Genomic DNA, 17,257 nt, shown 5'->3' on the forward strand with positions numbered 1-17,257 from the left:
TCAAGCACCGGAAACCTGCTTAACATCCTGGGAGCCAGTGAGGGGGAAATCGAGACGGGAGTGAGATGCCATTTTTCATATATTACCAGGAATTAAACAATGACGTCATCCAGTTCTGGCAAAAGCCCAGGAGAGCCCGCAGGTGTGGCCAGCAGATACAATGTGGCAATAACCTGTGGGGAGAAAAGCTGGCGGCAAGGATGAGTCAAGATGTGCCTGCCCTGGGAGCCCCACCCCATGGAGAGTCTGTCCTGCAGAAATCACGGGAACCGCACATATATAATCAGGTTTCCCTGCGGGCTCAGACAGTAAAGAATCCGCCTGCAATGCAGGAGACCCGGCTTCGATCCCTGGGTCGGGAAGATCCCCTGGAGGAGGAAACAGCAACCCACCCCAGTATTCTTGCCTGGAGAATCCCATGGACGGAGGCGCCTGGAGCACATAGTCCATGGGGTCACAAAGAGTCAGACACGACTAAGCAATTAACACACACACACACACACACACGCGTAACCAGGAGGCTTGTTGCAGTGTTGCTGTAGCGGCAACACCTGGAAGCAGCCTGTGTGCGCATTTGTAGGAGAACAGTCCCAGTGACCAGGCTGGGCCTCCATCCACTGACCTGGAGGCCATCCATGACGTGTGTTCATTAAGTGAGTGTTTTAGCGTGGGCCACCTTTACCAAACACCACCAGCTGGGAGGATTACACAGTAGAAGTATTTTCGCACAGTCCTGGAGGCTGGACATCCGAGATCCAGGGTCCAGCTGAATCTGACGACTCCCCTCCTGCTTGGCCCACGGCCACCCCTCTCTGTGACCTCACTCGGCCAAGAGAGCGGGCTGGCATCTCTGACTCTTCTTATGGGGACACCAGTCCCATGCGATTGAGCCCCACCCTATGACCTCACTTACCCTGAACACCCTCCTCGAAGACCTCAACATAGTCACATGGTGGGGAGGTTAGGGTTCGACATGTGAATCGGGGAAGGGGGAGGACAGCCATCCGTCTACGGGGTGAAGAATGCATTTAAACTTAACATTTAAATCGGTTTAACATTTCCATGCCCTTCAGGGGAATATATATATAGCATGATTTTACTATTATTTTTAAGTGATAAAAAGAGAAAAATGAATACATATCAGATGTGCGTGTTTGTTCAGGTTTGAGGATCGTGGGAAGTCAGCAGGGGAGGGTGGAAGGGTCACTGACAAACTTTTTGGTGTGGATCTCAAGTTAAAATTACCATGTTACTTCTGTAATTTAAGTTTTCTAATGAAGAAAAAAAAATTGAAAACCCCAAACCCCAAATAGTCAGTGGGTTTCCCTGGTGGCTCAGATGGTAAAGCATCTGCCTGCAATGCAGAAGACCTGGGTTCAATCCCTGGCTCGGGAAGATCCCCTGGAGAAGGAAATGGCACCCCACTCCAGTACTCTTTCCTGGAAATTTCTGTGGACAGAGGAGCCTTGTAGGCTACAGTCCATGGGGTCGCAAAGAGTCGGACACGACTGAGCAACGTTACTTCACTTCATTTCAAATAGTCAGCAGGCACAAGTGTGTCCCATACCACCTGGAAACTGCTGAACACCCATCAGGGGCTCCCAGCCCACTGCTCCCCAGTCTGGGGGACCTCACCCCCAGGAGCCCCCAGAGACCCAGCCTCTGGGCAGCATCGCCTGACCCTCTGTCGAGAACTCAACTCCTCCCCTGAAACACCAGGAGAGCTGCCCACAGAGGAGCTTATTAGTGGACCCAGCGGCCTCTGGACTATGAGAGGCAACTCTTCACCCCACATTTTCCGTAGAGCTCTCCAGACGGACTGAACTCCAACCAATCGAGGGGCCAGAGACGCCTCCTTCCCTCTGATGTTCCAGAAAGTTCAGGAGAAGAGCGTGAGAAGAGCCCAAAGAGCATAATTATTTTTTTTAACCAAACTTCAACAGTGGACAGGGGAGAATATTCTCTCCTCACATAAATTTTAAAGCCTCTCGGTTGGTGCTGTGCCCACCCCAGCGCTTCCTCGGCCTCTCTTATCGTAAGCAGGGCCCTGACTTTTCCTTCTGTCCCACGTCAGGCTCGACTGGGGGACTCAGGGGCTGTCCCCACCATGGAAGTCACATGGGAGCAGAGACGAGGGGCGTTCGGGTCCAGCCCTTGAAAACCACGCACCAGAGCCCCCAATCCATCCCCCCTGAAGGCTGTGCAAGCTGAGGCAGTTTCTGCATCCAGAGCTGAACCCTGTAGGAGAGGAGGTGGTCTTCATGCCCACTGAGAGCCCCCCACAGCCCTCCACCCTCCAAGCACAGTCCTGCATCCTCCAGGCCTCTCTCCTTTGTCAGAGACCCGGTTATAGGCAAAGATTCTGCACCTGCCAGGAAAACAACTGTCCCCAGCAGGGGATACTGGCCTCCGAGCCTGGGAGACGGAGGACGCCGTGTCTCCGAGCAGGGTCCCTCCTCCCCTGCTCCAGCCTCCATGCCCTTGGCCGTCCCGGGCGTCCTGCCTGCGTCTCCCCTCTGAGCATCTCCAGTCTTGCTGGCCCTCCTGTAAGGACTCCAGTCACCGGATCGGGGCCCATCTTAGTCCATCATCTTAACTACGAACATCTCCTCAGGTCCTGTGGTCAAACAAGGTCACATTCCGAGGCTCTGTGTGGATGTGAATGGGGGGTGGGTGCTGTTCAGCACAGCTAATCACCAGATTCGCATGTGGTTTTCTTCCATGCCCCTTCCTCCCTGCATCACTCCTTCCAAACTGGACCTGACCACAGCTGAGGGCCAACCACGGCGGCTGGGGTTTCAATGTAAGAGAGCCATGCAACGCCAGGTGGCCATCCTTCGTAAAGGGACAGCCACAGCTTTCTCTGAACACTGGAACTCCAAGTCTAAGAAACTAAAACTCCTGCGTTCCCCTGGTGGCTCAGCGGTAAAGTATCCACCTCCCAGTACAGGAGACTCAGGTTGATCCCTGGTCCGGGAAGATCCCACAGCTAGGCCGGGGCACCCCAACTATTGGGCATGTGCTCTAGGGCCCGGGGGCCACAGCTCCTGAAGCCCGCGCACGCTGGAGCCCGCGCCCTGCGACGAGCGACGCCTCCGCAGTGAGAGGCCCACGCACCGCAACGGACGGCAGCCGGGCTGGCCCCAAGCAGAGGGAAGCCGAGCAGCGGCCAAGACCCAGCGCAGACAGAAAGCACCGACTAAGTAACAAGAAAAGACGATTCCTGTTGAACAGGGCTTCTCAAGCTCGGTGCTGGACAATGAAGACCAGCGAATCCTCTGTGGCGGTGGCTGTCCTGTGCCCACAGCGCCCGCCTCTCCCCGCGAGGCCGGGTGGCTCCCTGGCACTCCCCTTCCCTGCCAGCTGCGTCTCCAGTGTTGCTTCAGGTGGCCCCCAGCAGAGACCCGCGGCCGCGGACCAGGTTCCGAGCGGAAGCCTCTGCTGAGTCACCATGATGGGGAATGAGGCCGTCTGGCTGCTCTGGGCTTGCTGGCATGGCATCCGGGCTGACCGTGGGGCAGCATCCTCGGCGGCCAAGCCCAGCCCCATCCCCTGCCAGCAGGTGCACGGCAGCCTCCAGGCCTCTGCTGACCGCAGGCACAGCACACTGGGTGACCACCCACATTTTATTTGTGAATAGGCTACTCATCATAGATAGACTCTTAAAAACAATTGGGTCATACTAGACCTAAATTCTGATGATCAGTCTTCTCTGCCTTCTCTTTCATGTTTTTAAATTGAAAATCAAGGAATAGGGTCCCTATTAGGGCTTCCCAGGGGGCGCTAGTGGTAAAGAACCTGCCTGCCAATGAGAAGATGCAAGACACGTGGGTTCAATCTCTAGGTCTGGAAGATCCCCTGGAGGAGGAAACGGCAACTTGCTCCAGTATTCTTGTCTGGAGAATCCCATGGACAGAGGAGCCTGGTGGGCTACAGTCCACGGAGTTGTAAAGAGTTGAACACAAATGAGCATGCACGCACTTCTTTTGTGGGGGACACTACTGACAGCTTCCCTGGTAGCTCAGCTGGTAAAGAATCTGCCCGCAACACAGGAGACCCAAGTTCAATTCCTGGGTTGGGAAGATCCCCTGGAGAAGGGAAAGGCTACCCACTCCAGTATTCTGGCCTGGAGAATTCCATGGACTGTATAGTCCACAGGGTTTCAAAGAGTGGGACACGACTAAGCCACTTTCACTTGCCACTGTTGCTTAACATGAAGCTAAACTAAAGAATTTCTTTCCCTCAAGATCATGTGAACTTAGCATGTACATCATTAGACTAGCCACGGCATCTGAACTAGGGAGGTTCAGATACCACTTAGAAGGTTAAAAACGTGTTTGGACGGCAGGAGGGCTCCTCAAGCCTTAGACTGAGGATGTGCTGAGCCCACGGCCAGGTAGTGGTGTGTGCGCACCTTTGACGGGGGCCGGTGATTTCACCAGCCGATCCATCCTGCCGTTCTTGTCCTCTCTCTCTGCATTGGGACTCCAGCTCTCCCTCGTCAGGGGTGACGGCCAGTGATGCACGGTCCGCACTCTGAGGTGCGCTGGTCCCTGACTTGTCTGGTTCCTAATCACTCCTCAGCTGAGCCTTCAGGAACTCTGGCTGCTCTCAGCGCCTCACAGTCCATCAGGCAGACACAGCCGGGAGTCCAAGCAAGATGCAAGGCCATTGGCTGGTGGCTAGAGGGGCAGGGATCCAGGGAAATGCCCAGTCATCAGGGAAGGGGAACATTGCCCATCAGGTCCCTGGAGGCCTGAGCCCTGAGCCCCGCATGTCCCAGGATATATCAGACAGACCTGGGAGAACGAGAGCTGCTCATGTGCTGTAAATCGCCCAGCTCCCTGGAGAATCTTGTGTGAAAGTGTGAGACCCAAGTCAGCTTGGATCTCAATGACAGCTTGAGCGAATAAACCAGAATGCGTGTCAACATCTGTTCAACATCATAAATAGGAGTTTACTTCAATCAGATCAGTGTCTGGTAGGACCCTCTGTAAGTGAAAATAATGCTGCAATTTAGAAAAGCGGTAAGAAATTGGTTCTGAAAGTTCGCCTGATATTCTCTAATAGCTGCTTTATAACAAAGACAGTTCCATCTGCTCTGCCTGCCAATTCATGCTCGGCCCTGAGGGCTGTTTCTTTCTCTGGGTCATTGTCCTATTAAATGGTTCTTTGACTATTTGGGTACCAGGACACCTTTTTATACCATGGCTTTATGTTATGTTACCAACCATCTCTTCCTCACTCCATAGTCAGAAAACAAAATACACTAATTTCTCCTTTATCACTCAATAAAACCAAAAAAGATCTGCAACGGATATCCCTTCAAGCCTGCTGACATACAGATCAGAGAGAGCAGGACGTCTCTGGGGGATCGTCCATGCATTAGAGGGGCTAAGAATAAACCACATGCAGAGCACGCGTGAGCGGTGACCGGGGCCTCGGTGTGGCCACACAGAGATAACCTGGGACTCGATGTGACCACATACAGATAACAGACAACCTGGGCCTCGGTGTGACCACCTACAGATAACAGATAACCTGGGCCTCGGTGTGGCCACCTACAGACAACCTGGGCCTCGGTGTGACCACATACAGATAACAGATATCCTGGACCTCAGTGTGACCACGTACAGATAACAGATAACCTGGGCCTCGGTGTGACCACATACAGATAACAGATATCCTGGACCTCAGTGTGACCACGTACAGATAACAGATAACCTGGGACTCAATGTGACCACATACAGATAACAGATAACCTGGGACTCAATGTGACCACATACAGATAACAGATAACCTGGGCCTCGGTGTGGCCACATACAGACAACCTGGGCCTCTGTGTGAACACCTACAGATAACCTGGGCCTCGGTGTGACCACATACAGATAACCTGGGCCTCGGTGTGACCACCTACAGATAACCTGGGCCTCGGTGTGACCACCTACAGATAACCTGGGCCTCGGTGTGACCACCTACAGATAACCTGGGCCTCGGTGTGACCACCTACAGATAACCTGGGCCTCGGTGTGACCACCTACAGATAACTGCAGAGTCAGGCATCCCAGGGTTGCGCCCACCACGGTCGTCCCCACATGGGCTGAACCCCGGACAACACGTGTCTGTGCCTGTCTATCACAGCCTCCCCTCCCGTCCTCAGCTCGGAAGGCGGGAAGAAGGAACGGGCCAGGGCTGGCAGCTCAGAACCTTGACATAACTTCAATTGGCCAGCAAGTGGAACTGCTGTGGGCTCACAGACCTCGAGAGCAGACTGGGGTTGCCAGGGGGTGGGGGTGCAGGAGGGTGGGATTGGGAGTTTGGGGTGAGCAGATACAGACTGGGGTACATGGGATGGATAAACAAGAAGGTCCTGCTGTGTAGCGCAGGGAACTATAGTCAATATCCTGTGATAAACCGTAATGGAAAAGAATACAAAAAAGATGCATCTGTGTGTGAATAACTCAGTCACTTTGGTGTGCAGCAGAAATCAACCCAACATTGTAAATCAACTCTACTTCAGTAAAATAAATACATAAAAAGGACTGCTCTGTAGTCAATCCTGGAACATGCTGATCAGTCAGAAAGACAGAAGGGAAAAAAGGAAAGTTTGTGAGGTTTGGGGAGAATAGATACAGGTATATGTATGGCTGAGTCCCTTGGCGGTTCGCTTGAAACTACCACAACATTGTTAATTGGCTATACCCCAATACAAAATAAAAAGCGTAAAATCTGGATTAAAAAAAAAGGAAAGCTCATGCCATCCCCGAAAAGACTCTCAAAGCAACATGAATGCTTGTTCCCTGAATTTTTAAGAGCATGCCCAGGCGGCAGAGGCTGCAGATCACTCTGCTGACAGCTGGGAAGAGAGTTCCCGGAACAAGGCCCAGAGAAAACCCGGCGACCTGCAGGGTGTTCTTTAGGATGCGCGGGACACGCCTTCGGCAGTCCACCCCAGAGGCAGAGGTCGACCTCAACTCTGAATTCCACTCGCCAACAGCATTAAGCGCAGTGGAAATCTGAGCACCTTTGACGGGAGAAGCAATGTCTTTGGGATTAAAGCAATTCTCTTCCTTAGGAAAGAAAAATAGGCAGTCTAATTACCTGCTCCCAGTGGCAGCAACGGTCCTTCCAGCCTCAGTCTAAGGCGACCGACTCAGTGGCTTGGCCTTCCCTGCATTGTTTCAACACCTACCAAGAGGATTAAAAATAATCTCCTTCCCTTTTAATTTTGCATCACCCCTCTACCCTGCATGCCCTGGGGACGCCATGAATGTTTAATCCCCGCGGTTTGGGGGTGGGGGAAGGTTAACCCTTGTTGAGGCGCCGGCTGGATGGGAAGCCCTGGGGAAAAGGGCCCCCTGGTGGCCCTGCCCGGAAGCGCACCGAGCGCCCGGCCAGGGCTCGAGGTTCGTGGGCAGAGCTGTGTCTTTGCCGTGCTCAGGGGCCCCCAGCGTCCCCCTCTGGGTGGGTACCAGCCAAGCCTGCCCACGCTGGTACCTCCCACCGCCCCCACCACACTCGGGTGACCCAGTCTCCCCTCTCGGCTCTGAGACGGGCAACTGCGCCCTCACAGGTTTGTGCCGTGAGTGTGTGTGCGCACGCTCACACCCATGCACACGCGGTGCGCACACATGCACGCACACGTCCGTGCACACGCACATCACACACGCCTGCACACACTCGCTCCTGCCCCTCAGGTTTGCATTGCACCCTGGCCTCTCAGGGGGCGGCTGAGGCTGAGGAGGAAGAGGGTTTGGCCATCAAAGGCGGTTCCAACCTGGTGGTCCAGCCAGTGGCAGTGCTGCCCCGGGGACAGGCCCAGGGCAACTCAGACAGCTCGGGGCCCTCCGGCAGGGGCGAGAGGCCGGTGTGGAGTCTGCCGAGTGCAGGGGACGCCAGCCTGTCAGCCCCGAGGGAGGAAGAAACTGGCAGTCCTGCAGGGCCCAGATGTCCACAGCTGGGCAGGGGGCAGCGAGCTGGCCAGGGTGAGGAATCCAAAGTCCCGCCCTCGTCCCAGGGTCCTGGCCCCACGGCCGGAGCAGCCACAGCTGCGCCCATTCAGCGCCAAACTTCCTGAACCTTCTGGCCGCCAGGCCTTGGTCCCCAGCCCTCCTGGTGGCTGCGTGGGAGCATCTAAGCCCTGAAACCCTGCATTCAGTCCCCGCTATTTAAAATCACCGCAGAGATTCTCACACTCGGCACACCCCTGACTGAGATGGGATGGGTGCAAGATCGTCTGCAGATCTGGGCCGGCCGACCTTACCGGGTTAGAGGCGCTGAGGGCAGGTCACATGTAAGATGGGACCATGCCAGGCCCAGGCCTGCAGTGGTGTCCATCTGGGGCCTCCCGGGACCTTAGTGTCTGCGGAGTGAGGCCGGGCTTCAAGCCCAAGGTGGGTGACTGACCCCATTGCATCGGGAGATTATCGGCTTTAGCTGCTCTGCGCTGGGGCTGCAGGTTGTCAGTCTGAGGAACCCTCACTTGGGTGACACGGTAGATGCCTGGTGACCACAGAGCCACTGCGGCACAGCCTGTCCCCAGCGGCCACAGGGCGAAACTGCCTGTGGTCACCTGGCCCAGCTCCCTGGCAATCAGCCAGGTGAGCGCGGGTGTCAGAGCCCGAGCCAGGCTGTGCAGGCAGAAGGGAGACATTCCACTCTCAGTCTGCCCCCCAGACCTTCCTCAGGAGCCCCCTGCCCCGAAGTCCCCACCCTCCTCGGAACATGCAGGGGACCCCGAGGATTGGATCCCCGAATGACCACGGCAGCAGCTCCCCCGCCCACCCGCGCCGGTGGCCAGGAGGGCAGCTCTTGTGGGAGCTGTCCCTGGACTCACGCGGGAGAGAGGCCCGTGGCACTGTATCAACAAATCAGCACAACAGCCAGGGGGCTTCTCTTTAAAAAAATGAAAGAGGAACTTCTCTGGCGGCTCAGTGGGTTAGAATCCGCCTGCCAGTTCAGGGGACACGGGTTCTGCCCTGGTCTGGGAAGACGCCATGGGGCAGCTAAAGCCTGCGAGCCACAGCTACGAAGCCTTGAGCTGCAGCTGCTGACGCCCGTGTGCCTCGAGCCTGAGCTCTCCAACAAGAGAGGGCACCGCCACGAGAAGCCTGTGCGCCCCAGCGGAGGGTAGCCCCTGCTGGCTGCAGCTGGCGGCAGAAGCCCACACGGAGCAACGGAGCCCCAGCACAGCCGAAAATAAATAAACAGGTGTTTTTTTTAAAAAAAGGATTCTTTATAGAAAAAGTTCAAATATAACTTGTTTAAATAAAAGAAAGAAAAGGAGAGATAAAAGAGAAGACGACACACAGTCAAAGCCGTCAGCTAAACGAATGACTCAGGTGCAAAGGACCCCAAGTGCACAGGCGTGAAAACTAGAAAGGCCTCTCCTCTTCATTCTTCTCTGGGAGAGAAGGAAAAGGGAGCCTGGATGGACAGCAGCCAGGCTGTCGAGGACTGAACACACAGATTCTGCGTGTGTCCTCTGGATGCCTGAGATAGGAGATCCGCTAGTCTCAGAGACTGGGTCCAGGGCCCCCGCGGCTCACAGAGAGAAGAATCAGCAACAGAGACAAAGCTGACAGCCCCCTGACTCCAGCGCTGCCTTCCCGGGACTGCCCAAACCTCCCAAGGCTGGGGATGGAAGGCAGCCCCCACTGCTGACCCGGTGGGCCACCAGGAACCAGGACCAGAGGCCACATAGACCAGGGGGTGGCCACCTGCCTGCTGGCACGTGTTCTGTGCAGCAGATATCCATGTGTGCCTGCCACCTCACTGAGAGCAAGACTACTTTTGAGAATTGGAATTCCTGAAATGACATGGAATTCTTTCGATTTCTCGGAAAAAAAAAAAACACCCAAACTTAATTTTTTAAATTACGCAGTAATAATCTGTCCATGATGGGAAAACGTTAGACAGATGAGCCAAAAAAAAACCCCAAAGCCTCATGGCAATGCCCGGATGACCCCATCACCATCGAGGCATATACTGTGTCCCCATCCTCCAAGACCAGATGCTCACTCGTGGGGAGCACCTGTATACGCTGAGTAGTCACTTCCTTTTTGTACTTAAACCTGCACTCCACCTTCCTGATTCACAGGTTCACGTGAACATAATTTTGTCTATAACTGTCAAAGTAATATATCGAATAAGGTGTTAGCCACCACCTGAATATTCATTAGAAGGACTGATGCTGAAGCGCCAATATTTTGGCCACTTGATGGGAAGAGCCAACTCATTGGAAAAGACCCTGAAGCTGGAGAAGATTGAGGGCAGGAGGAGAAGGGGACGACAGAGGATGAGATAAGGTTGGATGGCATCACCAACTCAGTGGACATGGGTTTAAGCAAAGTCTGGGAGATGGTGAAGGACAGGGAAGCCTGGCGTGCTGCAGTCCATGGGGTCACAAAGAGCTGGACATAACTTAGCTGCTGAATTACACACAACTGTGGGCTGACGACATCCATAAAACATCTTAAGGGTGGTCCCACAACTCCTGCTTGCCCGTGTAGCTTCCAGCCCTGCGCCCATCCGCACACCATCTCTTTCTACCGCTTGCAGGAAACTTCGAGAGAGAGCTCAGGACTGTCCCCCACCCCACTTCAGCCCCATCGTCAGTCCGGGGTCTCCGCAGTCTTCTGGGCCCTCACGCTCACAGCACAGGGTGGAAATGTGGGCCGCCGGGCGGCCTCCTGCCACAGGACCGCCGACCCCCGACCCTCAGGCTGACAGACCTGCCTCTGTCACCCTCCTCTGCTCAGGCAGGGCCCCCACCCCAGGGCGGGCCTCATCTCACGGGGACTCCCGGGTCGGGCACACTCCCTTGCAGTGTCCTGACCGTAAGATACCATCTGGAGTGCCTTGGGGCTGGGGTGTCAGGGTCTTTTGGACAAATTCCCCGCTTGTTGAAACGGAGCGTAAGGCAACAGTTTTCCATTTTTCTGTCCTGAATGTTGTCTACACGTGACACCAGGAGATGGGTGGCTCATCGGGGACCACGAGGAGCACCCGCCCACCAGGCTGAGCTCTCTTTCTGCCAAGATCGGCAGACAGGAAAGGCAGAAAGGGGCTTGGTCACCCCTGGGGTCCCTGGGCCTCTGAACTCACCCCCAATGCCACCGACAGGCGGAGTGCCTGCTGTGTAGGACAGGAGACGCTGCTTCAGCTGGCTGGCCCGGCGTTCGACGCTGAGCTTCCCAGGGCCGCCTTTTTGAAACGAGCAGTGGTCACACCATCAGGCTCTGATGCTGGGAGTGGGGATGAAGACCAGATCTGTCTCTCACTGCTGTCACATGCAGCGCTCACTCTGCTCCCCTCTGAGGCCCGAGAACTCCTCCTCTCCACCACACCCAGCACAGCTGAACACGCCCAGGCGTCCTGGCTCAGGGTGGCCCTGGGGCCAGAGCATAACCTCTGAGCTACAGCGGCTGGGAGCCGGGAGCCGGGAGCCGGGAGCCAGGAGCCAGGCCGCCGGGGCCCCTGTGGGCTGGGGAGACACCTGTGGCGCCCAGGACGCCTTGGTTCCTGGGTCCACAGACTGCGCAGACCACCAACACCCAGCCTGCTTTCTGCCGTAACCCCTGGAGGAGAGGTTCTGTTGGTTTCCGCTTGGGGAATAGCAATTCCTGTGGCACTGATGGGTACGAACAGTCCTCCCGAATGAGACATCTTTAGGCTGCGGTCCCATGCTGAGAAGGGCCATCTGCTGCCGGGGCTCTCAATGTTTGGGCCGTGACCCACTTTTTGCGATGCAACTCATTACATAAAGCGTCAGGAGACAATAGCTTCCGTCGTCACGATGCACTCTAACACTCCACGCACATGCTCCCACGCCCGTTTCACCCCTGGACGCTGACTGATGGCCCGATGGTTGGGGGGCCCCGCAGTCTGACCATCACTACGGGACTGAGTTCCCCTCTGCCCCCAGGCGGCCTGTGACTGTCCAACTTACCCTCTCATCTCGCTGGCAAACAGGCCTCCGTGCTGCCACGAGGATGGGGTCAATTCAAGCAAATGAGGCTTCTCTTCACCTCAGCACTCTGCGCCCCTCCCCTCAGGCCTGCCCGGGTCCGGGGCCCGGAGCCAGGCTGGGAGCCCCAAGCTCCACTGTCCACTGAGTCTGCGACGCTCCCACCTCAGGCCTGGCTTGGTTACCACTCAGAGAAAATGGGGCCTCTCCCCAAGGGTCTCCCGGCCCAGCACACCGGGTGGGGAGTTGATGGGGGCCGGGTGGGGAGTTGATGGGGGCCGGGTGGGGAGTTGATGGGGGCCCGGTGGCCCTCCTGGGCACGGGGGACCAGAGGGGCACTTTGCCTGAGAGGGCCTCACAGTACCTGTCTGGGTCTGGGTTTCACTGGAAGTTCATTGACCCCTCCCCCACTTCTCCAAACGTGGGCGGGGAGGGGACAGAAGGTAAAGGGGAATCTTCCGGGGGCGGCTGGGGCCCGAGTCCACTGGGGACGGTCCCGGGCCGGGGGAGCGCTCCTGAGAGGTACCGCACCCAGGAGGACTGGACCCCCCTCCCTGCGCTGCCCCACCCCCAGTCTAGCCCTTTCTGCTCACTGGAGAAAACTCTAGGAGAGAGCAGGGCTCCTGGAGTCAGTAGGAACCCCCGGGGATACGGGACAAAAGCCATCTGCCCCATCTTCCCCCCCCAACCCCGACCTCCCACCCCATCCCCGACCTCCCACCCCAACCCCGACCTCCCACCCAAAACTGACCTCCCACCCCAACCCCGACCTCCCACCCCATCCCCGACCTCCCACCCCATCCCCGACCTCCCACCCCAACCCCGACCTCCCACCCCAACCCCGACCTCCCACCCCATCCCCGACCTCCCACCCCAACCCCGACCTCCCACCCCAACCCCTACCTCCCACCCAAAACTGACCTCCCACCCCAACCCCGAACTCCCACACCAATCCCGACCTCCCACCCCAACCCTAACCTCCCACCCAAAACTGACCTCCTACCCCAACCCCGACCTCCCACCCCACCCCAACCTCCCACCCCAACTCCAAACCTGACTTCAACCCTGACCTGACCGCACCCGAGCCCCACCCCATCCTCCAAGGGCCGGCCCTCCGAATATCCCCACCTCCCAGCATCCTACAGGTGGCCGTGCGGGGGGTGTGTCCTGGTGTCTGTGGTCCAGTGAGCGGCCTCTGGGGCAGGCCGCCCTGCACAGGGGTGTACGGAGCTGAGAGAGGAAACAGGGGAGGAGGGCTCAAGGCCAGGCTGGCCCGGGGCCACGGGGCACATGAGGCCGCATGGCTGAGCCAAAGCAGGGCGGAGCCGGCCGGTGGTGGGGGCCAGGGCAGGTCCTAACCCCGCAGAGCCGGGCCTGCCTCCTGTAGTGGGTGCGGCCTGAGGACAGGCTCCCCGGGCTCCCCAAGCCCGTCTCCCAGGCTCCCCCAGCTCCTGGACCGGGGGCTGCGGCATCCCAGCTGGGACACCCACTGGAAGAGTCAGGGAACAGACAGGGCGGGTGGATTTCAGTACAGGCCCCAGTGCTTCCACTGCAGAGTGTGGAGGGCAGAGAAAAGGCCGTGGGGGGAGGCGCACAGGCAGGTGGTGGGTCTCGCTGCCTTTGGCCAGCATGTCGGGACGCACCCCGAGTCTAGGCCTCTCCCAGCTGGAGCGCAGGCCCAGTCCCCCCGGGTGCTTCTTTTTTGTGTGTGTGTGCGTGTGTGTGCTTCTCAAACACCAAGCTGAGCATATACAGAAGGACCGAGAGATGCCTGCACACCAGCCCCGCCGGCAGGCCGCCAGCCCCGCATCCAAGGCGGTGGGTGAGGTCCTGACTTCATGCTGCACAAGGCCCCTGCGTTTCAAGTCTGGCCAGCCAAGAAAATGGCCACGGGGCTTTGAAGCCGGGGAGCATTTCCTGAGTGGGTGGGAGGGAATGCTGCTGGGTTCTGTGAGGCATGGGAACTGCCGCAGTCACTGGCCTCGTGTATGCCAGCGGTCGGGAGACTGGCCTCCAGCCCTGATCACAAAGCCGCACGGTTCCAGGACACGTGGCTGGAAGCCCAGCTTCTCTGGGCACTGTGGCCCCTCCCTGTGCCGGTCCGGAGAGTCCGGCTCCAGTGCCGAGCGCTAGATTTGGGGGGGGCCTCTCCCCATGACTGCTGAACATGCCCCAGGACAGCGGGACTTGTGGACGCCGGGCCTCTGAGGTCACCTTGGCCCAAGGGATGGACGCGGCAGAATGGCGGCTCTCGGGGCTCAGCAGTCAGTTTGCGGTGACTTTGAAGATGTGGTTTCAAGTCGATTGTCTTGGAGCGGAGCTGAGCAGGCCTGTTGCTGCTGGATGTGAGTCCACGTGGGAGCTCGGGGCACTCTGCACGGACCCCAGGGAAAGCCCCCAGGGGTGCAGTGGGAGACCTTGGAGGGGGCAGGGCCCATGTGCGCCCGCCCCAGCCCCACGGGGCCCACTGTCTCCAAGGGACCCTGGGACACCGCTGACTTGCTCTGCGTGTTCTCATCAGAAAGCAGGTTTACTCTGCAGGTCGCTGTCAGGACAGGAAATCACTGAAAGGCTGGCATGGTGGGGTTCTTGATCAACAGCTGCCAGCTCCCCGAGGTCGCCACCCCACCACCTCCTCTGGGACCTTCCAGGTCACTCTTGAGAGAAAGACTCCTTCCCCTGTCCTGGCCCAGATGCACCAGCAATGGGTCCGGTAACCCACAGTCTAATCTCTTACCATAGCGACCCTCCCTTTGCTTTAGAGGCTGCACCAGCCCCTGCACACACCTTCCCTGCCCTGCTGGACGGTGGGAGACAGTGTGGCCGGCGGAGGGGCCAGGGCTGCTCCGCCCCTGCAGGTCACTGTGACCGCCAGGGCCACCTTGTCACAGGGAATCGGCCTGAATGGAGCTGCCGTGGGTGCACGGCGATCTTTCCTGGGGAAGCACCTGAGTTATCAGAATTATCCAATACTTCTGGTGAATTACTTGGGGAAATTCTGGGAGAAGGGTTGACGTGGGAAGGAAGGCCCTGCCCTTCTTGGGGTGGCTCCTGACCCAACATGTCTCTTAAAGACGCCCTTCGGAGTGCCCTGCTGGGCCTTGGCCAGCCCACTCCCACGCTGTCTGATGGGCAAGTGCTCCAGAAAGAGGTGGAAAAAGCAGACTGCCCAACTCAGTCATTTGTTCAAGTACTGGACCAAACCAACAGGAAATCCAAACCCAACTTCCGTTCAGCCCTGAGCACGTTGGGTGACATTGTGCAACACCTTTTCCAGACTTGTTTCACTTGTGTGTGTGAGTCGCTCAGTCACGTCTGACTCTTTGCGACCCCATGAACTGTAGCCCACCAGGCTCCTCTGTCCACGGGGATTCTCCAGGCAAGAATACTGAGGTGGGTTTTGCCATGCATGCCCTCCTCCAGGGGATCTTCCAGACCCAGGGATTGAACCCAGGTGGCCTGCATTGCAGGCAGATTCTTTACCAGCTACGCCACCAGGGAAGCCCTTGTTTTGCTTAGGATGACTATGAAATCACTTACTCTTCTGAGCACTTACCACCTGAGCGCTGGGTGGGGGGAGAAGACAGGAGCCCAGGTTTGCCCTGGCCCCACCTAGACCCTCCCTCTTGGATCCTTAGACCCCTGCCATCAGACACTCAGGGCAGGGTGGGGCGGGGTGGTGGAGGGGGGGCCCTCCTGGGTGGGTTCCATGAAGGAAGCATATCCATCTTTCCACTCAGACAAGTGACTGAGTCTGTCTCAGAGACGGGTCTCGCATCCTTACCCCCAGGAGAATACTCTGCGGATCTTGGCGGCAGGGCTGGGGAGCCTGGGGGAGGCGTTCAGCCTCTGAGGTCCCTAGGCAGCCCCCGCAGCCGCTCTGGGTCCCCTGCAGGCCTCACCCAAGAACCGTGGAAGCGCTATTTTTATCCTGATGCACAATAGTGCCGAAACGCCTTCCGACTTGACAAGACACAAAATTTAGGTGCTGGGAGAGAGACTTCAATTTCAAGCTTAAAGATTACTTTGGGTCCCCCAGGACTCAGAAGCAATTTAGAGCTGATACCCTGAACAAGAGAAAGGTTAGAAGATTAAGACCAACTGCTGTTTGGATAAATGGCTGGTAATTGCCCGCACCCGCAATTATACACGGGGACATAATTTCTTTTCCGCTACCTTTCTCCTCTCCTGCGTCCCGTCAGGATTTATTCGGAAGGAGCCCACCTTGGTCTTCTCCTGCCGAGCCTTGGTGACGTCGTACTCCACTTCGTCCATCAGAGCCCTGCACGCTAAACAAGGCAAGGAGTGCGCGTTACTCCTGGAAGGGCCCCCCACCCGAGCCTCAGTCCAGCTGCAGAGTCTCGAGCCCACAGTCCCCGGGGCTGGAACAAGCTCCTGTCCTCTGGTTGCTTCTGCACAGGCCAAGACGTGCAGAGTTTTCAGAGAGCCAGGCTGAGGCTTTCTTTGCTTATCCTTTTGCCCCCTGTGTTTTTCATAAACCACATACATTTTACGTTTTCATGTAAAACACTTTTTTGTTAAAGAATAGAGAGGCCTTCGCTCCGAGTCTTTCAGAGTTCCCTGAGCCACACTGGGTCACAGCCATTACACCCTCGGAGCCTCAGCAAAGGGAAGTACATTGTCAGAAACGGGGCCCTGCTCCCAAAGACACACTTTGGCTGAATTTAAAATCTCAGGGAACCTCTGAAACTGACCTTTCTACCCAGTTCTGGAGCTGATTCTGCTCCTCTTCTCAGGCACGGCTGCCCAGCTGAGAATTCTCACCAAGAAAAAGTAAACGAAGTGACAATGCCTCCAACATCAGCCTCGTTTGCTCAACAGGACGCTGGTTCTGAAATTGCTGTCTTTGCCCCCATTCTGACATGGATGTCGGAGGAGCCCAGCAAAGCCGGGGCTGCTCAAAGCCCCTTGCCTGGTGTTAAACGAGGCGTGCACACATTTTCTGTCTGATTTGAGCGCTGCATTTCGGGGGTGAACAGCATAACCTTTAAATTCCCAAATCTGAACACGGGCATGGCTGACCCCGGTTTTAGCGCTGTTTCCTGGTTAGCATCACTGACTCAATGGACTTGAGTTTGAGCAAACTCTGGGAGATGGTGAAGGACAGGGAAGCATTGTGTGCTGCCGTCCACGGGATCACAAAGAGTCGGACCTGACCGAGCGACTGGACAACCCGATCGTACACCAGAGTGGGATGGCGTGGGCTCAGCCTGCGTCGACGGTAGCAAGGAGCAACCACAGTCTCGCCGACATCACTACAGACACGTC

General features: G+C 57.1%; 1 protein-coding gene and 1 non-coding gene across 2 annotated transcripts in view; one reads left to right on the forward strand and one right to left on the reverse strand.

Annotated features, from left to right (window-relative positions):
* Positions 1–16,243, reverse strand: part of CNPY1 (canopy FGF signaling regulator 1) — a 41,129-nt gene extending 24,886 nt beyond the window's left edge. Inside the window, exon 1 of the mRNA XM_068973064.1 lies at positions 16,145–16,243. Coding sequence (XP_068829165.1) covers positions 16,145–16,243 — 99 coding nt within the window. The remainder of the gene's footprint in view (positions 1–16,144) is intronic.
* TRNAC-GCA (transfer RNA cysteine (anticodon GCA)) lies at positions 1,324–1,395 on the forward strand. Its single transcript has one exon. It is a non-coding gene; the product is annotated as a tRNA-Cys (tRNA).
* Positions 16,244–17,257: the final 1,014 nt, after the last annotated feature.

Source organism: Capricornis sumatraensis, chromosome 5, assembly GCF_032405125.1.
Source record: "Capricornis sumatraensis isolate serow.1 chromosome 5, serow.2, whole genome shotgun sequence".
Lineage (NCBI taxonomy): Eukaryota > Metazoa > Chordata > Mammalia > Artiodactyla > Bovidae > Capricornis > Capricornis sumatraensis.